Here is a 21,063-nt window from a genome sequence, read left to right on the forward strand (position 1 = left end):
ACTGAATTAACTTTTACTATATTTAGTCTTGATATTAATTCTTTGTTATTTCCTCTTTCATTATTTGCTTCAAATATCTGAAAACTCTTTGAAATTTTTTTGTTGTTGTCAGTAGAAATTAAGGTAAACTAAACTCTTTAATTGTAACTTATTTGTGCTTTCGGTTTTTCAACTTTTGATTATAAAATCTCCAAATAAACAGAAAACTTGCAAAAATGAACACCCACATACCTATTGCTTAGAGTCTACATCTAATGGTAACTTTTTCATGCCTGGTTTTAGAGTCTTGATTGGAGTTGGTTAACAGAATGACTTGCCACTTAGAGACTCTCCTGAAACCTATGAAGTTGTTGCTGTACATGTTGGACATTTGTTTTTCTCCTATGAAACCATTCTTCAAATACCAGTCAATGGAAGAAATGACTATGATCAGAAGCTCCACATGATTTTACAGCATAATAGTTTGACTGTGGGTAATTTTAACTTCTGAACAGATAGAATTTTATGAGTCAGTGGACTTAAATCCATTTGTCTTCAAACCTGGTAAAACATTAATTATTTAACTGATTCTTTCAACATTTAACTTTTGGGCATAAGGCCAAAATAATGTATACAGAGAAGAAAATCTCAACATGTATTCTAAGTAAAAAAGTGTTTGCCTGTGTTTCTGTGGAAGACACTGCTTGTGTTGTACTTGTGTTGCACTTAACAGTGCTCTTCCCAGCATCATAAAAGAGTTTAATCCCATTTTCCATTTTCCTGCACATTTGATTGTATCCCTTTCCTAGGAAAGGGACTGTGCATTTGTGCCTTTAATACCAGTTGATTCTTCCAAATCTTGTTAAGTGTGCTCTGTGTATATGTATTTAAGATGTACATTTAATAATATCAAAGAGAAGATGACTGTTAATTTATAATGTATTTGAAAGCTTATCTGTGTTTTCATTTGTAAAAATGGGTCTTTTAAGGAATCTTTCATGTCTTGTGATACAAATTTATAAAGATCTGCATTCCTTATCTGTAATTCCAAAATCAAAAAATCTTTGAAAACAAGATTTTTCATAAGATTGATGACAAAATTCATCTGCTTGCACATCGAACAAGAACTGACATTGAGTCTACTTATCCCATTTAGTGTGAATATTCTTTTGCTGCAGAAATATTACTGTGTTTGATTGTTTGGGGGAAGGGTGCTGCCACAGACCCTGCCTGAGGTTTATGTAGTTTGGTATATGCACTGAATAACCTTTCTAAAATCTGAAATTTTCATAATTCTGAAGCATCTGGCCCCAAGGGTTTCAAGACTAGATTGGGTGCCTTCAAGATGGTATGGCCGCAGACTGGGTTTCAGATAAAGGATTGTGGATCTATCGTCTGTTAAATAATTTAGAAGGTATTACTTGTTTTAAAAATGTGAAGTGCTTTTGTATTCTAGACAGTTTTTCACTTTGTGTATTAAACAATTTTTAAATTACTTTTTGAATCTCTATTCATTAAAATCAGATTGTAGCAGAATAATTGAATATGCTTTGAGAAAATGTGAAGGTTCCATGAAGCAGAGTTGGAGCACAGAGTAACAAAACAGGCTTTTAGTGTACTTAGGAATGAAACAGACTTACGGTAAAGGCAGTATTAGGTAGCTTCTTTAATATAGTCTTTTCTCCTGACATGGCCTGTCATCACTATTTGTTTCTAAAAACTATGCTTATACCATGTCCTAAAAACTGCTCTCAGTTACGCCATCCCCATTTTTGCTAATAGTGTCATTTTCCCAGTCATCTCAGTTTGAGACCTTGGGATTGTCTTCACCTAACTTTTTAGTCAACTGCTACTACTGTTTCTCTGAATATGGACATTCTGACTACCAGCCATTAAAACTGGCTGTCTTTCTCTTGCTGCTTCCAGTTCTAGAAGGTTTTAATCAGTAAACATTCATTGGGTGCCTGTTGCTTGGAAGATATTGAGCAAAATGGGAAGATCAAAAAAATTAACACAGGCAGTACAATAAGTGTTTATTTGGAATGAAGTTATTGTTAAAGGCTTTTTGAAATGAGCATTTTCTAAATATCATTATAATAACTGATAAAAGACCTGGTATAGGGTGGGACTATTTTTATGGTTTGTGGCTGATAAGACCTTAGGAGAGCCTGATCTGTGTGATACAGGTAAGTGGTATGAGTCAGAACAGCCTATTACAGTGAGATCACCTCAGATATGCTTTTGATACATGAGTTGACCACTCTATTTGTTATTTGGTGGTAAGTTTTCAGAGTTGAATTTCAATTGTGGATTATATCTACTTCATTCAAGCAATACTATGAAAAACTAAAATAATTCATCCAGAAAACAGAAGCAGACAAGTTATTTTTCATTCGTTTTGCATTTTGTAGGTCAAAATAGCTAAGCTCTGCAAGTAACATTTATCTAGTACAGACAAGGTCCCATACATTCTTAGGTGTAAAAGTCAAAGGGATGATCCAGGTAAGTGCATTTATTGAAGGGAAAAGGTACAGTTGTCTGGGAGGGCTTGCTTTAATGAAGATTTGAATTGATTCTATTACCTCTTTCCATTTCCACCAGTTACAACTATTGAAACTTTGGGCCTGCAGTTTACTAACCACTTGGCTTCCCTGCCTCCTGTCTCCACTCGGAGCCATTCTGTAGACTCACTGACCCAGAAGCACTGCTTTCTCATACTACCCAAGAGGTTACAGAGCTCCTCAACTTTAGTCTATTTGTGGTCCCACTGCTAGTCTTTCAAAGCTTACATGACTAATGCCCAACCTCTTCTAATATGCTGCCCTTATTTCCCTTATATTCATCTATCTCACTCCTATCTTTACTCTTTCACTAAAAGCAGAGACATCACTTTGCTGACAAAGGTCCATGTAGTCAAAGCTATGGTTTTTTCAGTAGTCTTGTACCGATGTGAGAGTTGGACCATAAAGATGAGCATCAGAGAACTGATGCTCTCAATTACGGTACTAGAGGACACTCTTGAGAGTCCCTTGGACAACAAGGAGAGCAAACCAATCCAGTCCTAAAGGAGATCAACCCTGAATACTTATTGGAAGGACTGATGCTGAAGGTGAAGCTCCAATACTTTGGCCACCTGATGTGAAGAGTTGGCTCACTGGAAAAGACCTGATGCTGGGAAAGATTGAGGGTAGGAGAAGGGGACGACAGAGGATGAGATGGTTGGATAGTATCACTGACTTAATAAGAGTTTGAGCAAGCTCCGGGAGATAGTGAAGGACAGGGAAGTCTGGCATCCTGCAGTCCATGGGGTCGCAGAGTCAGACACTACTGAGTGACTAAATAACAATGAATAACTTAAAAGGGCAGAAAAGTATTTAGTGAAAAGAAAGTTTGTCTTTATTCTCTAGCCATCCAATTTCCCCTTGCAGAAAAGCACATTTGAGCCTTTCAAAATCAGGGCCTAGCCTAATAGGAGTGGGCCTAGCCGACTCCTTTCCGTCACAGAGGCTTCAAGGAAGTTCAAATGCTCACTGTTCGTAGTCTTGAAGGACCCTCCCAACACACACCCACGTTTGCATGCTTATTAGTTCATTCCGTTCTTACTGCTTGGATGGCCTTCATAAAGCCCTCACTGGATCAGCATTCTAGCACGTTAATAGATGTCTTTGCACAAGGACAAACTGACCACTCCCTTGTCTCAGATGGCTTCTTTCCTCTGCCCCTTTGCTTACTCCCAATACCCCATTTCCCTTTTTTTTCCAGGGCAGGAAACCAACAGCACGCAGACAAGACCCTATGCAGCTTCGAGCGAAATCGCTCGGCGGGCGGCTTGGAGAATTTTGTCCCATTCGCTCCCCCGTCTCTAGCCGCAGGACGCGGCGTCGGCGTGCGTGTCCGCGCAGCCGCATTGCCCCGCGGGTGGGCGGGGCCGGCTGTTGGCGGCGGTTGGCCCGGCCTTGGTGGCGGCTCCACGTGCGGGCGGGGACGATGCGTCACTGATTAGTGAGGCCCGGCCGAGGGGTCGGCCTCCGTCCGGAGTCTGCGGCTGGCTTCCTTCTCAGTTAGTGCCTTCCTCTGGGCGGGCAGGAGCGGTCGTCGGGAGGGGGTTGTCAGGCCGAGCCGTGTCGACTCACGGGCCAGCTCTGGCGGAGGGGGTTGGCGAGGAGGAAAAAGGGGCATAGGACTCCTCAGCTCGGCCTGCGGGACGGCGCCAGGTCGCGAGGGGGAAGGTGGAAACCGGAGGTAGTGGGCCTGTCACTCAAGGGGCTGGGGCTGCGTTCCATCCGCATCCAGGAGGAATTAAGATGAATATGACTCAAGCCCGAGTTCTGGTGGCTGGAGTGGTGGGTCTGGTGGTGGTCCTCCTCTACGCCTCCATCCACAAGATCGAGGAAGGACACCTGGCCGTGTACTACAGGTGAGCGGCACGTGCAGTCAGCTCAGGTTCTAGAGCAGTTAGAGGCACACTTTTATTCGAGTCTAGGAAATTGTTCTCAGGGAACTTTTTCTAGTCCTAGAAAGTGGTTTTCGTCGCATCCCTAGGAGGTTTGGGGGCTGTGGCAGGCTTTTGTAGACAGATGGACAGTTTCAGTGCTATTCAGAGATTAAAACTCCCTACAGTTGTTCCTAATAGTAAACCCACTTATTTGTAGGGAAAAAATGAAGGGTGGAAGGCAGTGGTCACTCCACTTGTAGCTGAGGAGGTGGATAGATCATTGTTAAATTGCATACAGCTTTACTGACTTTTCGTTTGCAGCTGTAGATGCTATTTAGAAACTTGAGTCCTGTTTGTGGTGGTTTCTTAGCTTTTTGTTGTTTTCTTTAAAAGGTTCTGGCGTCTGGCTTGGGCTTGTAAGGCCATGAAGACCATGACAGTTGTTAAATTCCTGGACCTTGGGAGACTAGCACAGGATTGTGACAGACACATCCTCCCAACCTTTCCCTTTCTTTTCACGTGGAAAGGAATGGTGTGAAGTGTGTTAGTTGCTCTCTAGCTAAGACGAATAGCTGTTCCTTCAACGTAGTTACCACCAGTTTTTTTTATATAGACAGATGACACTTTGGAGAAATTTGAAATGGTGTATTTGAAAGAGCTTCAACTTTTTCTGGCTTCTGCCCATCCTCCCCTAAAACTGATATTTCCACTTTTAGATCCACCTTGAGTCTTAGAAATAGTCTTCGCAAGTGGGGGTGGGAGTCTAGCATTTTAAAAATGACAGATTAGTCTGTATTTCCATCCATCTAGTTCAGCATATAACTTTCTTTCAATGAATTTGAAATTTAAAAAAATTTTGGAACAATGGAAAAAAGTGAAAGAAGGGCAAAGAAAGAACATTTCAGGGTGTGGGTTTCAAAGAGTTAGGGATGGATCTAAAACAATTAATCTTTTTTTAGTTATTTGTTATGAATTCTTTGCAAATCTGTTTATATTTTCTTTTTTTTTAATTTATTATTTAACTTTACAATATTGTATTGGTTTTGCCTTATATCAAAATGAATCTGCCACAGGTATACATGTGTTCCCCATCCTGAACCCTCCTCCCTCCCCATACCATCCCTCTGGGTCGTCCCAGTACACCAGCTCCAAGCATCCAGTATCCTGCATTGAACCTGGACTGGCGACTCGTTTCATCCATGATATTATACATGTTTCAATGCCATTCTCCAAAATCATCCCACCCTCTCCCACAGAGTCCAAAAGACTGTTCTATACATCAGTGTCTCTTTTGCTGTCTTGTATACAGGGTTATTATTACTATCTTTCCAAATTCCATATATATTGTTTATATTTTCAAGATAGAAAGCTAAGTTCTATGTATATACTATTCACTATATAAAACAGGATTTCATTTTTATAGTTGCCTCCAAATTGCCTCCTTTTTATAACTTCCAGGGTATGGTGTCATGTTTCTTACATTTCAGAATTTGGTGATCATGTCTATGCTTATAACATTGATTTATAGTTATATCTTTTTATTCTTCATCTTTCTATGCTAATTTTTTGTTGTTGATTTTATAGAGGCTTTATGGCCCCAGTATTTTTTTTTCTTTTTTTAAAAAAAATTTTAAAGTATAGTTAATTTGCAATGTTGTGTTTTAAGTGTTCAGCAAAGTGATTGTTATATATGTTTATATATTTTTCAGATTCTTTTATGTTATAGATTATTACAGATACTGAGTATAGTTCCTTGTACTATACAGTAGGTCCTTGTTTACCTATTTTATATATAGTGTTGTGTATATGTTAATTGCCCCCAATATTTTAATTGCTTTCTAGGTAGATTAAAAGAATTGTGAGCATCAGAAGTTTTCTCCTTACTTGGAAGTTTGCTGTTATCTTTTTTTTTTTTCCCAGCCCGGTAATTAAATGTATGTTTTGATCTGGCTTGTGTTATGTACAATTAAAGTACATCAACTGAGAGCCAGCTGAATTTTTTTTCCAGAAGTATTTCTCAAAAGGTTAAAAACCAAAGAGAGACTCTCTTTATACCTGAGAGTATGCTGGAGACCTGGAGGTGTGGTTGGTAGAGCTTATGAAACAAGGTGTAATGTTAACAGCTTAATTTTATCTTTTCACTTTTGTAGGTGTGACAGATACTGTAGGGACCAGCAATTGTTCATCACGAGTAACTCATACTAGTGAGGCTTTAGTAGATCAATAGCATGAGTAAGAGTGAATGTAAGAGTGAATGTTTATTACAGCATTTTAGATTTGGAAAGAGAATTTCTCTTTTTATAATCTTGTCAAATTGAAACATCTTTTTGCAGGGGAGGAGCTTTGCTAACTAGCCCCAGTGGACCGGGCTATCATATCATGTTGCCTTTCATTACTACCTTCAGATCCGTGCAGGTGAGTGATTCCTAGGGAAGCCCTGACACTGAAAGACAAGTGTGACAGGAACAGTTACCACATTCATGGGTGGAGATAGATTTCCTTATTGCTTAAGCAAATGATAGTATGCTACCAACGTAGGAGCTAAAGTTCAGAGTACAGTTGTCACAGCGTAAGTTATGACTTTGAACGACATCACTCTCTTGAAGTATGAGCTAGGCAGCTTTTAAGGACTGACTTCTCCCATCTATATAGTGGAATACAGCAGGTTTTCTGTTGCTGCTATCAGAGTAAAAGCAAGATTTTGAAACACAACTAGAGACATGAACCAATGATTACTTGGTTTAGAATGGTGTTTGGTTTCCATAGAGGCAATCTCCTGGGCTACTGTTAACATGGAGGATCTCAATTTTTATACACAGTTTCTCTGCCTCATATTTTTGCCTGGGATATTAAGCACAATTTTATGTGGAACCATACTGAATGTTCTGGAGAAGGCAGTGGCAACCCACTCCAGTACTATTGCCTGGAAAATCCCATGGATGGAGGAGCCTGGTAGGCTGCAGTCCATGAGGTCACTAAGAGTCGGACAAGACTGAGCGACTTCACTTTCACTTTTCACTTTCATGCATTGGAGAAGGAAATGGCAACCCACTCCAGTGTTCTTGCTGGAGAATCCCAGGGACGGGGGAGCCTGGTGGGCTGCTGTCTATGGGGTCGCACAGAGTCGGACATGACCGAAGCGACTTAGCAGCAGCAGCAGTATACTAAATGTTCTAGTTTGACAACATCCCAGAATATCTGAAATAAGCATCTGGTTCTTGAGAATACTGTCTTAGCTGTAGGAGACACTTAGTAAATATCTTTTGACATGACAAGATGACAAAGCAGGATTAGATTGTTACTACTTTTGCAAGCACTGTGTGATTATAAATCTTTGGATTCAGAAGTTTGTCTATCTGCTACTGATTTTTCAGGACTCAGGGAAATTTAATGTGTTTAGTCTTGTAATTTAAAGTCTAGGCTTTCTGCTAAATGAGATTTTCATTATGAATACTTAAATCCTCCAGATTTCCTTCCAATTTCCTTTTGGATGGCTTGGGATAAGAATCGTGTCTATTGAAATGAAATATAGTGTTCTCCTAGTCAGACTGATTTCCATACTGTTTTCCCATATTTTATTCACTCTTGCCTTGGCTGATGCCATCTCACCATCTCTCTATTCCTTATTTCCTGTCTAAATCTTGCCAGCCTTTTTAGAGCTCATCACAAATTCTACTCTTGTTCTATAGCTCTTTAAGACTATATTGTAAATTTTGGCCCTTGGTCTTATTTCCTTTAGTAATGTTGTCTTGTTATTAGTCTCTTAAGTTTTTGTGTGAATTTTTTTCCAGAAAGTCTCATAACTTCTTGAAGGCAGGGGTTGTAACACAATTTGTATTTCTGGCCTTTCTACTTTTGGTGAAAGTTGTTAAATTGAAGTGATTTCTCAGGAAGCTGTCTAATGTAGTGAACATGGGGCCAGAAACCTGGAGAAGAGGTTCTGACCCTGGCTCCTCCACCAATTGGTTACATGACTTTGCAGAAATTACCTAACCATTCTAGACTCCAGTTAGTTCTCTGAATCAAGAGGTTTTAACTGCATGAACCTACCAACAGCTTAAAGCTCAACATTCGAAAAACTAAGATCATAGCATCTGGTCCCATCACTTCATGGCAAATAGAAGGGGAAAAAAGTGGAAGCGTGACAGATTTTATTTTCTTGGGCTCCAGAATCACTGTGGATAGTGACTGCAGCCATGAAGTTAAAAGACGTTTGCTGTTTGAAAGGACAGCTGACAAACCTAGACAGTATGCTAAAAAGCAAAGCCCTCATTTGGCCAACAAAGCTTTATATAGTCAAAGCTGTGGTTTTTCAGTTAATCATGTATGGATGTGAGAATTGGACCATATGGAAGGCTGAGTGCCTGAAGAATTGATGCTTTCGAATTATGGTGCTGGGGAAGACTCTTGAGAGTTCCTTGGACTGGAAGGAGAGATCAAACCAATCAATCCTAAAAGAAATCAACCCTGAATATTCGTTGGAAGGACTGATGCTGCAACTTCGACATGGGCCACGTGATGCGAAGAGACAACTCATTTGAAAAGACTCTGATGCTAGGAAAGATTGAAGGCCTCACAAGAAGAGGGCAACAGGATGAGATGGTTAAATAGCATTACTGACTCAATTTGAGCAAACTCCAGGAGATAGTAAAGGACAGGGAAGCCTGGCGTGCTGCAGTCCATGGAGTCGCAAAGAGTCAGATATGACTTAGCGATTGAACAATAGCCACAGCCAACAGCTTAAATGTTCTATAGTGATGTTGTCAATGGCGTCATCAGACGCTTAGAGATCAGGGGCTTTTTTTTAGATTTTGTTCAGTGCCAGACATGTCTGTCTCTGCCTTCTTGGAGATTAGTATGTTGAGTCATACTGATGACTCTTTTATATAAAAGAGATAAATACAGGATGTGTGTATGTATTTACATACAAATATTTTATATATACACACATTCACATATAGAGTGATAAACTATCATAAGAAATGAAAATGAAATTTGTAAAAAGATTTTTGTGAACTAATGTACTTTGTATCTACAAAATATTAAATGTTGGAGTCAGTTTGACTAAATGGAAATGGTCTTTATATGTAAAACAGCAATGTTCTAGTAAAGAATTATATTAATAAAACCCTCTTAAGAAGTTGTTTTCATAGGAATGAGATGCAGAAACTTATTTTTAGGAGTTTTTGGAACACATTAGAGGACATAGCTTATATAAACAAATGGCTTAACAGATTTGGCATTTGATAGGAATATTTAAGAAGCATCTTGGGGAAATGTGATATCCCCATATATGATGTAAGAAAAAAAATGTTTAGAAAAATATGAAGACTTTTAGCCTTTAAAATATATATAACACAACCAAAGACTTTTAAAATATTTATACTGGGAAAATGATTTTTGAGATAATATAAAAGAAGTAAAAAAGTACATGAAAATAGGATGTTAAATTGAAGATTTAACCTTTGAACTCTTTGCTGGTTCTTGGTTTGAAAATTGAAGTCTATCCTTTAGATTTAGATAGAAATGTATATGTAAAGTTGATATGGAAGTTGAATTTGGTTAATGTTTTGAAGGGAATAAACTGAGCTCACCTTTCTTATCAACTTCCCTCTCTCTACTCAGAACCTGTCACTAATGTTTATTATCAACCTTTTAACCCCAAAATTCATAGTCTATTCTTCTCTCTCCTGGAATTTTATATGCGACTAGTTATCAAACTCCTCTGTTAAGTCTCCTGGGTTGACAGCTTTCAGTTTCCATGGCCTTTTCTATGTTAATCTAAATAAATTACTACTTAAGCTTCCCAGCTGGTGGTCTTGCCTGCGGATGTGGTAGATAATGAGAACCATATCACACATAAGCAAAGGAATGAAGAAAAAGTCATATTTTTGAAAGGTTCATTTTGTGGCTGTTTATAGGATGGATGGATTAGGGAGAGCACAACCTCCCCCCCTCCCCTCCAGCCAATATTCAAGGCCCTCTCCCTAACATCATCATGTTCTCTTCTCAGAGCCTCACCTCATCTATATTGCCCTTCCTACTCCAGGCAAGCCAACTGCATCCTGAAACCTATACACACAGTTTGTGTGACTGGTTATTTAACTCTGCCAGTTAATACCTAATTTGTATCTGTTATGGATTGCTTCGTAATGATTTTCTCTCCTGTGTTGGATTGTGAGCTCTTTGGGAACAGGGGCCATGCTTCCTTTCTCCTTTGTATTCTGTCAAGTACTCTGTTGCTGTGGGCTTAATACAGTGCATTGTGTCCAGGATACACTCATTATGTGCTCACCTGCTGGATGCCTTCCAGTGCAATAGGGAGTCATTCCGGATCCAAATCAAGTTATGACAGGGGTAGAGTAATTAAGTACCATATTGTTGGTTCACTAGGAGGAAGCACTGCTGATGGTGGCAGTTCTATTAAAAAGGAAATTGAATAGACCATCTGAGCGATCACTAGGACCTGACCTAAAATACTGCCTACCGTTTCGGAGGAAGAGGTTGCTGTTGAGTTCAAAGGCCTACTTGTATGCATATAATAGTAATCTTTTACCTTCATTGTAAACATTAATATTAGGAGTGGAATCAGAGTTCAAAAAACAAGTCCTAGCAGTAGTATCCTCGTGGGTATTCCATGTAGTTTGCAATCCCAGGCCAACCCCAGGCAAATAAAGGACTCTGAGTGAGAGATTGAACATTGAAACTTTTCCTGGTGCGTCTTGACTCAAACATTAACTATAAAATATTTTGTCTCTAGTCTTTTATGTCTGTTCGGATACAAAAATCTATGACAAGCCTAGGCAGCGTGTTAGAAAGCAGAGACATCACTTTGCCAGCAAAGATCCATATAGTCAAAGTTACGGTTTTTCTAGTCACACATGGATGTGAGAGATGAACCATAAAGAAGGTTGAGTGCTGAAGAATTGATGCTTTTGAACTGTGGTGCTGGAAAAGACTCTTGAGAGTCCTTGGACAGCAAGGAGATCAAACCAATCCTGTAAGAAGTCAACCCTGAATATTCATTGGAAGGACTGATGCTGAAGCTCCAATATTTTGGCCACCTGATACAAAGAGCTGACTCATTGAAAAAGACCCTGATGCTGGGAACGATTGAGGGCAGATGGAGAAGGGGATGACAGGATGAAACGGTTGGATGGCATCACTGACTCAATGGACATGAGTTTGAGCAAACTCCGAGAGAGTGTAGAACAGGAAAGCCTTGCATGCTGAGGTCCATGGGATTGCAACGAGTCAGACACAACTTAGCAACTGAACAACGAGGATACAAAAAGAAATTTAGGGGGCTAAAATTGTAATGGAGTTCTCTTGTACTTATCTCTTAGCAGTTCTGTAGAGATTTTCCTTTAGCACTAGTGGTTCCTTGATGATATGTGTGCTGAGTATTGATGAGATATTTTTTCCTCCCCAGACAACACTACAAACTGATGAAGTTAAAAATGTGCCTTGTGGAACAAGGTAAGCATTCCCCTTGCTTACCATTGTCCCTTTGATTCAGATGTAGTTTCTGTTCATAAGCTGTAGTCTCTTAAACATCTTTCAGATAGGCGTGATAGTAACCGAGGGGAATTTATCTTCTGAGCATTATTTGAGAAAAGCCCTGCCTCCAAATAGGAGCTTTCCATCTTAGGAGTCATTTTAAACTGATAGTAACAGTTTAAAATGGAATTAGCTCACCATATCAAGTATAGTATTAAATGCCATCTAATTTAGAGTTTCTGATTTAGTAGGTCTGGAATGAGACCCAAGAATTTGCATTGCTAGCAAAAGTTCCCAGGTGAAGCTAAGACTGCTGGTCCAAAGACCATATTTAGAAAATCACTGTCCTAAAGAGTTTTGGGGCAGGAAAGAAAGGCAAGGCCCAAAGAGTATAATCAGTACATTGCATTGTATAAAAGGAAGAGTATAAAGCTCAAAGTATGTTTTAAATTCTGTATTTTAAATGACTAATATATCACTTTTAAAGCCTATAAAAGAGGCTTTGACATCTGTGGAAGGACAGGAATGCTCTTAAAAAGGGAGCAGATTCTCTCTGTTTTAAGTTACTTGATACCAAGTTCTCTAGGTCTGTCTGTAACTCTCTTTTATGGATTCCCTTCAGAGATGACTCAAAATTGGCAGCTGATGAGATGTTGGGTAAATTTTATTTTTATCTTCATGCTTTCCTATGTTTGTCAGATTTTTTGCCTGTGAGCAGGTATTATGTTTTTTTTTTTTTTTTTTATCAGAAAAAAATGTTATTGTAAGTTGATAGAAGGGCTTAATTGTATAGTTTCAAAATCTCTTAACTTCAAGTATCTTAAACTGAGGTTCACATGTCCTTCAGGATGTGTGCTGGTAGGCCAGGAAGTATAGGAAACCATTAATTAACAAGAGCTGTCTTTCTGGAGTGTCAGTTTTACTTCATGTTTTGGGGGAAAATTCTTTGTTTCATATTAGAATAAATACAGATGAAAAGTAGATTAAGATAGGGCAGGAAATCAAAAGAATTTCAGTTCATGGCTGACCTCTACCTCTTGGGAAACCATTTTATCTGGTTCCTTGTTGGAGAAGTTTGAGGAATGCACTGCTTTAGCTGTTGGCTTCAGTTAATAAGGGCAGAGTGCTAAGCAGCTCTAGGTTTTAGGTCTGGTCTTCCTGTGAGCTCATCTGATAACAGCGTTTACGAAGGAGAGCCTTTGGTTATGAGAGGAGCCAGGTGAGTGTGTATAGGGGTCATTTGAGTAGTGATTAATGAGGTCGTTTTAATCAGTAGTGTATCTTTAGATTTTACTTCTAAATTTCTGTCACGTGGGATTTGTTGGCTGATGTGGGATTAATATGGGACTCTAACAATTTGTATTTGGCTCACGTTTTTCCATTTCTCTGTTTTTAGTGGTGGGGTCATGATCTATATTGACCGAATAGAAGTGGTTAATATGTTGGCCCCTTGTGCAGGTATGGTACCCATCTATTCTGTTAGAGTTATACTCAGAGTGTCTGTCACTGAGAGAGTCCCTGGAGAAGAAGAAGAGATTCCCTAAGGAAAGTTTTATGACTTCATTCATTTCTGATCTCTCTATATATAAAATAATCATTGGAATATTTTCCATTCGTAGGGAATGGTGATAGTGATAGGTCACAAATCCTGGACAGAGTTGACTTTCTGCAACTGTATGGGATACTCTGAGCTGAGTGTATTTAGCAAGATAGTCATTGATTATTTCTAGAATTCCTAGAAAGTGGGATTTCACCCAATCAGGATGAAAAATAATTTCCTTACACATTAAAAGTCTATAACTGATCAGTTCCTTGACCACATTGATTTGTGACCACCAAAAAATCTTTTTTAGCTGAGATTTGCTAACTTGCAATCTGAAAGTCCTCAGTGTGGGGAAAACATTTTCTTGGTAATAGATGAAAACCCCCAGAGATGGAGTACTGTTCAAATAAAAAACTGAATGAGAATTTCTGAAGTAAGATTGGCCTTCTTTTTAATGTTTGATTTTTTTTCCCAATTTTTTTTATTTTGATAAAATACATATAACAGAATTTGCCATCTTTACCACTTTTAAATATTCAGTGGGCATTAAATACATTCACATTGTTATGCAGTCATCACCAACATCCATCTCTATAACTCGTTTTCATCTTGTAAAACTGAAACTTTCTACCCATTAAACAGTAACTTCCCATCCGCCCCCTCTCCCAGCCCCTGGCAACCACTGTTTCTGTCTTTCTGACATTTCTGTGTACTTTCTCTCTCTCTGAGTTTGACTACTCTAGGTACCTCATAAATGGAATCATACAGTGTTTGTCTTTTTGTACTGGCTTATTTAACACTTAACATAATGTCTTCAGGGTTCATCTACGTTGCAGTGTGTCAGAATTTCCTTTCTTTTTAAGGCTGAATAATATTCCACTGTATCCATTCATCCGTTGATGGACACTTAGGTTACTTCCATGTTTTAGCTATTATGAATAATGCTGCTATGACCAGGGGTATACATGGGTCTCTTTGAGACCTTACTTTGAATCAAAAGATCTGCTGTTTTCAGAAAACCTATGTAAGTATTTCTCCAAAAAAAGACATGCAGATGCTCAATAGGCACGTGAAAAGATGCTCAACATCACTAATTATTAGAGAACTGCCAATCAAAACTACAATGAGGTAGCACCTCACACTGATCAGAATGGCCATCGTTTAAAAGTCTTATAAATAACAAATGCTGAAGAGGGCGTAGAGAAAAGGAAACCCTCCTATGCTGTTGGTAGGAATGTAAATCTGTGCAGCCACAATGGAAAACAATATGGAGATTTCTCAAAAGACCAGAAATAAAGCTGTCATATGATCCAGCAATCCTACTCCTGGGCATGTACGTAGACAAATTATAATTTGAAAAGATACATGCCCCATTGTTCATTGTAGCACCATTGACTATAGCCAAGACATGGAAACAACCTAAATGTCCATCGACAGATGAATGGATTAAAAAAGATGTGGTACATGCATATAATAGAATACTATGCAGCATAAAAAAGAATGATGTAATGCCAATTTGCAGCAGCATGGATGGATTAGAAATTATCATACTAAGTAAAGTCAGAAAGGCAGATAATGGTATGATACCAATTACATGTGAAATCTAAAATATGACACAAATTATGAAACAACAGATTTATGGTTGCCTTGGGGGAGGGTGGATCGGGAGTTTGGAATTAGCAGGTGCAAACTGTTACATAAAGGATGGATAAGCAGCATGACCCCACTGTACAGCACAGGGAACTATATTCACTATCATGTGATAAATCATAATGAAAGAAAACATGAAAAAGAATGTGTATATATGTATAACTGAATCACTTTGCTGTATAGTAGAAATTAATACATTATAAATCAACTATACTGTAATAAATTTTTTAAAAATCTGTCATTTTATTATCCTTATTATTTATTAGTAAGTAGTAATACTTTTCCTTACTAAGTATTACTTATTAATAATTATCCTTATTACTAAAATTTGCACACATACAATATCAGGATACTGTGTTCAGCAAAAACAATTCAAAACCATGAAGTTAGATCTTTGCCTTAAGGGTTTGTTTGTTTGTTTTTCCCACTTGAGAAGGCATGATACTGACCTAAAAAAAAAAATATATATATATATATAGAGAGAGAGAGAGAGAGAGAGAGAGAGAGGAATGTAAGGTCTTGCTGAATTTCATGTCACTGGTACAGGCACAAATAGCAAAAGAATTTCAAAACAGAGAGCAAGCTGTGTTACTATAAGGTGGATTTGGATTATATTTTTCAGCAACTAAGTATTTTCCTGTCTTTTATAATCTAGTTTCCCTGGTCACAAGGGTGTTCCTGGAGGCTCAGATGGTAAAGAATCTGCCTGCAATGCAGGAGACTCGGGTTCAATTCCTGGGTTGGGAATATCCCCTGTAGAAGGGAATGGCACCCCACTCCAGTATTCTTGCTTGGAAAATTCCATGAACAGAGGAGTCTGGAGGGCTATAGTCCATGGGGTCACAAAAAATCAGACATGACTAAGCAACTTAACACTTTCACTTGACTTCACTTTCTCATTTCCCCTGGTCACAGATCAGTGGAATGGACTATGATTGAAAAAAAACAGAAGAAGGGGAGATATTGCTTGTTTTCTGGCGAGAGATAAAGACGAAACTGTTGCATCACTGACTCATTTGTAAATGACCAAGAGAATGAATTAGTCACCGAGTGTTATTTGATGACCTGTTTGTGATTTGCAGTCTAGTTCTAGTTTTCTCCATAGGAAGGCCAGTAGAGCACGTCTTGGATTTGAAGGGAGAAAGCAGCATGTTTTAATAAGGGCATAGGTTCTGGCATGGTATAATATATTCCCTTAGGCACATTTCTGAAATTCTGTTTCTCAGTTTTATACTATGCAAAATTAGATTTTTTGTGAGAATTGTGTGTTAAGGAAGTATATAAATTGCCAGACATAAAGCCTGGCCCAGAAATGTTAGCTTCCTTCCCTTCTAGCCTAGCATCTTTTTTTTTCCCCCAACCTTTGAAAACTGCCTTTTTGAAAATGGCCTTTTGGAGCTACTTCCCTCTTTCATTTCCACTGTTCCTCAGTTAGTTCAGGTTCTGTTTATCTAAACTTTGGCTTTTCAATCATTGCTTCTTTATACTTTCCCTGCCTCTGATTTCTATGCCTTACAGTTCATTTTTCACTCTGCTGCCAAAGTACAGTCTGATAGTGTCATGCCCTTGCTCAAAAACTTTGACAGTTCCTTATTACCTTCAAGATAATATATACTCTCCTTAGTATGGAACTCAAAGTTTGCTTACTAGAATTGCAAATGCAGTAATATGTGGAATATTAAGCATGTTAAGGAACACACCAAGGCTTAGAGTTGTGTTCCATGTTTTCGCTGTTTCATTGGCACTTCTTGTGTATATTTTATAACTAACTTTTTCCTTGGCTGAATTAGAGGATACACAGGTAAACATGAATTGTACCTTTCTTCCAGTGTTTGATATCGTGAAGAACTACACTGCAGATTATGACAAGACCTTAATCTTCAATAAAATCCACCATGAACTGAACCAGTTTTGCAGTGCCCATACACTTCAAGAAGTTTACATTGAATTGTTTGGTGAGTCTTATTTGTTTTAAATATATGAATAACCAATTAGAAATCTTGTTCAACTTGTTTGTGAAGGCTATAATAATATTAATAATGTGTTATTTGTGCATTTCTTCTGAATTTATAATAGAGCAGTTGTGTTTAAAATATTCTTTATCTTAAGTTTAAAATTTCTTTGCTAAAATTGCTTAAATTAAGCAAATTGTTACTTAAGATACTTTAAGAATGATAACCATTTTCTGAAATGTATAGTGTATAACTTGGTACAGATTGGAAAAAGATTCATTTCTTAACAATATTCTATTTATGCCATGATAATTTACTAAAAACTAGCTTTGCTTGTGCGCTCTCAGTCTCTTCAGTTACGTCCGACTCTGTGGGGCCCCATGGACTGTAGCCCGGTGGGCTTCTCTGTCCATGGAATTCTCCAAGCAAGAGTACTGGAGTGGGTTGCCATGCCCTCCTCCAGGGGATCTTCCCAACCCGGGGATCAAATTTGTGTTTCCTACAGTGCAAGCAGATTCTTTACCATCTGAACCACCAGGGAAGCCTAAGAATACTGCTGTGGGTAGCCTGTCCCTTCTCCAGAGCATCTTCCTGACCCAGAAATCGAAACAGGGTCTCCTGCGTTGCAGGTGGATTCTTTACCAGCTGAGCTACCAGGGAAGCCAAGCTTTGTTGCTATTTTAATAGATAATTTGGGGAATTTAGAACCTGGGTCTTGCAGTTTCCCAAGACTCACCTCCACGTTTGATGAGGACTAGCAGGACTCCATATAATTATACTCACAGCTGAGATGTACTACAGCAAAAAGATACAGAGCAAAATCGCAAAAGGAAAAGGCACATGGTGAAGTCTGAAGAAAATCAGGCACAAGCTTGCAAGAGTCTTCTCCAGTGGAGTCACGCAGGATACACTTGATTACTCCAGCTTTGAAATGTGACAACACATGTTAGATGTTTGCTGGAGAAGTTCATTAGAGATTTTCTGCCCAGAATTTTTTCTGGAAGTTGTTCATGTAGGTACCCTCTGCCTAGCATGTATCAATACCAATATTCCAGAAGAAAAGTAGATGCTCAGCATAAAATACATAGTTTGAATAAACAATTTAGGCACAGTGAAGTCATTCTTCCCAGTCCTGGGGATTGTGGAAATGAAATGCTCTCCAAAACCACAACCCCAGGTGACAGTCAGAGACCAAATTGCGAATAGGCCTTTCTCGGATAGTAGTTTTCAGGCTTGCTATGTTAATTCTCTTATGTACAAGTTACATTTCATTTGTGATAGTGAAAGTTCTGGCCAGGGGTTAGGTTGCTGCTATTGGCTGCCTACTTCTCTCTTCTGGAATTATTAGTGAATTTCTTAGAGGCAGATATAGAAATGGTTTATCAGTGTAGAAATCTATCAGTTGATTCCTCTTTGATGATTACGAACTATTGGAATGATGTTTGAGAAAATTTTGCCTTTTCTTATTTGTCACATTTCTGGCTATTTAATAATGGGGAAAGTACTGACGAGGTGGATAGAAAAATTTGTGAATTATCAATTCAGGTGAAGTGATATCTTTATTCTTGTATGCTCTAAGAACTTTCCCCCTCCCTCTCTCTTTCTAAATCTAAAATAATCAGCTGAGTTCCATAGAAATGAAATTTAGTTATTTGAGAATTTGGATAAAGATTGACTAAAGATAGAAATTTATTTTTTTAGAGAATTGAGACACATATTAAGTCACAATACTGAATTAAGACATTAGAAACCTAGATCCTCCACTTATTGGATAAACATCAATGGCTGCTTATCATCTTTCCTCAATTTCTTTGTCCAATAATTCCTCACACTTTTTCTCATTTATATATATATTTATTTGTTTTCATATGTGTGTGACATGGTTCAAGCTCTATAAAAGAATAATACCATGGAAACTTTAGATCTAATAAGGATTTTGTTTTAGTGCTAGCACAGCATTAAGACTTTTTTTGAGTGTCATAGAGCTCTTGTTCTTGGCTTCAAAAACAGATCAAATAGACGAAAACCTCAAGCAAGCTCTGCAGAAAGATTTAAACATCATGGCCCCAGGCCTCACCATACAGGTAAGCCCTTCTCCTAGGGAAATTCTTTGGGAGTTCTGAGAGCTTTGAATTTAATCGTCCTTGAATAGGACTGTTTATTCAGCAGTTATTTAACTGAAGTGCTTTGGTAATTTATAGTCTATCTTTCTCAGTTTAACTTTAGGTTATGGGTAGAATTTTTTCTGAACTCTTGGAACAGATAAACTGAGGTTCTTGCAGGAAATAAAATCTGTATACTGCTATGTGTGAGGCATTATTAAGATACAGTAATGGTGTTAAGTCAGTGTAAGACTGATCCTTGGCATCAGTAAGATTATGAAAAAGAATTTCAAGTATAAAATTCGAACAATAATTCCAGACAAAGTAGATACCCCTAAGTATTCATTGACAGATGAATTGACTGGATGACTGTTGCTCTAAGAGTTAAAAGAACATTTCAAGAAAGTCTGCCTGGAAATGACTGGCTTGGAATTTTGATAGGTCTAGAAGAATTACTAGGATTTATATGAGGGAAAGGAATAAGGAAGTGGATGGAATGACCTGAGTAAAAGCAAGGTAACAGATGACTTCAGTGGTGGTGTGATGGTGGCAGTGGCATTGGGAGATAGAATAGTGAGAAAAACTGCTTTTTGGATCAGTATTTTTTCAGAGTGGGTTGAAATCCATTATTAGGTTCTAAAATCAGTTTTAGTGGGTTATGACTAGCCTTTAAATAAAATGGAATTGAACAGGAAAAGAAACCCGGGCACATGGCTTGTAGTAAGTTTTAAGTATCATTCTGTGAAACTTGTTTGATGTCAGTGTGTGGGGTAGGTGTTATTGTGGGTGTCACTGTAAGGTGCCTTTTCTACTGTAGTCATGCTCAATAACATTGGAAAGCTGTGACTCTGGATCTGGATTATCGGAGAAGTGGTGAATATGACTTCTCTAATATGCTTCCTCAGTTTCTAGATCATACTGCTTGTAAGAATTGTGCATTCACTCTGAGTGATCAGGAGCAATCTCATAAACAAGTCCGAGGGTATTATTTCCCTTGTCCTCCCCCTTGCTGTGTCATCTCTGCTGGCTGCCTGAGGGGAAGCTGCCCAAGTTACAGGGTCTCTTGAAATGTCCAGAGCTAACTTTGTAAAACCCTTTTGGTTGTTCTGGAGTAGCTTTTCAATTTTAAAGATAATGTGAATGTCACAGATTCTTACATTCTGCTCAAGTTGTTATTAGGAGATCTAGCTCATTCTTCTTTACAACCCCTTATAGTTCCTCGCCTTATATTACATAACTATTTCCCTATTGTTTCCAATTTGCCTTTAATAAACAATAGTGTAGTGAATATTCCTGACACATCTCCTTGTATGTACAATTTATCTTTCAAAGTGGCTGTATAAATCTACATTCTTACCAGCAGTATTTGTGAATACTTGTTTCTCCACAACCTCGTCAACATGTGAAGCAGTCAGACATGCTGATTTTTGATGCATGGATACATGTGAAGTTATTGAATATCTCTCTTTGATTTGCATTTCATTAATTGTTAATGAGGTTGACATCTTTTTATTTAATCTTTGTCCATTTGCACTTCTCTGTCAATTGCCTATTCATATTCTTTGCCCCAGTGTTGGACTAAAGTGGAATCATACCCTAACCATTTTGTTCACCAACAATATGTAAGTGTCTTTTCAAGTCACAAGTAAGATTCGCTACATCATCACTTTTAACCTTTTAATTTAATCCCTGTGGCTTCCAGTTTTTACTGTTATGTACATGTTGTGATGACTAAGCTGTGCTGCTTCATTTCATTGCAGGCCTTTCTAAGTTGCAGTGAGCCAGGACTGCTCTTTGTTGCGATTTGTGGGCTGCTCATTGCAGTGGCTTCTCTTGTTGTGGAGCACAGGCTCTAGGGCTCGCGGGCTCAATAGCTGTGGCCCCCAGGCCTCATTGCTCTGC

The 21,063-nt window shown here is 38.4% G+C and overlaps 2 protein-coding genes across 5 annotated transcripts in view; both read left to right on the plus strand.

Annotated features, from left to right (window-relative positions):
- CHUK (conserved helix-loop-helix ubiquitous kinase) overlaps window positions 1-1,475 on the plus strand; it is a 42,304-nt gene extending 40,829 nt beyond the window's left edge. For all 3 annotated transcript variants that reach the window (XR_003508834.1, XM_027528637.1, XM_027528639.1), the window contains one exon: window positions 283-1,475. Coding sequence is in view for 1 of the 3 variants with exons in the window: in XM_027528637.1 (XP_027384438.1) it covers window positions 283-312 (30 nt within the window). In the remaining 2 variants the exon portion in view is untranslated. The remainder of the gene's footprint in view (window positions 1-282) is intronic.
- Window positions 1,476-3,890: 2,415 nt separating this feature from the next.
- ERLIN1 (ER lipid raft associated 1) overlaps window positions 3,891-21,063 on the plus strand; it is a 41,801-nt gene continuing 24,628 nt past the window's right edge. Inside the window, exons 1-7 of one of the 2 annotated variants that reach the window (XM_027528428.1) lie at window positions 3,891-4,039; window positions 4,273-4,396; window positions 6,748-6,829; window positions 11,847-11,893; window positions 13,311-13,372; window positions 16,937-17,062; window positions 19,070-19,143. In XM_027528428.1, coding sequence (XP_027384229.1) covers window positions 4,284-4,396; window positions 6,748-6,829; window positions 11,847-11,893; window positions 13,311-13,372; window positions 16,937-17,062; window positions 19,070-19,143 — 504 coding nt within the window. In that variant the 5' untranslated portion in view covers window positions 3,891-4,039; window positions 4,273-4,283. Of the gene's footprint in view, window positions 4,397-6,747; window positions 6,830-11,846; window positions 11,894-13,310; window positions 13,373-16,936; window positions 17,063-19,069; window positions 19,144-21,063 lie in introns of both variants that reach the window. The other variant, XM_027528429.1, reaches the window with a different exon arrangement.

This window comes from Bos indicus x Bos taurus, chromosome 26, assembly GCF_003369695.1.
Source record: "Bos indicus x Bos taurus breed Angus x Brahman F1 hybrid chromosome 26, Bos_hybrid_MaternalHap_v2.0, whole genome shotgun sequence".
NCBI lineage: Eukaryota > Metazoa > Chordata > Mammalia > Artiodactyla > Bovidae > Bos > Bos indicus x Bos taurus.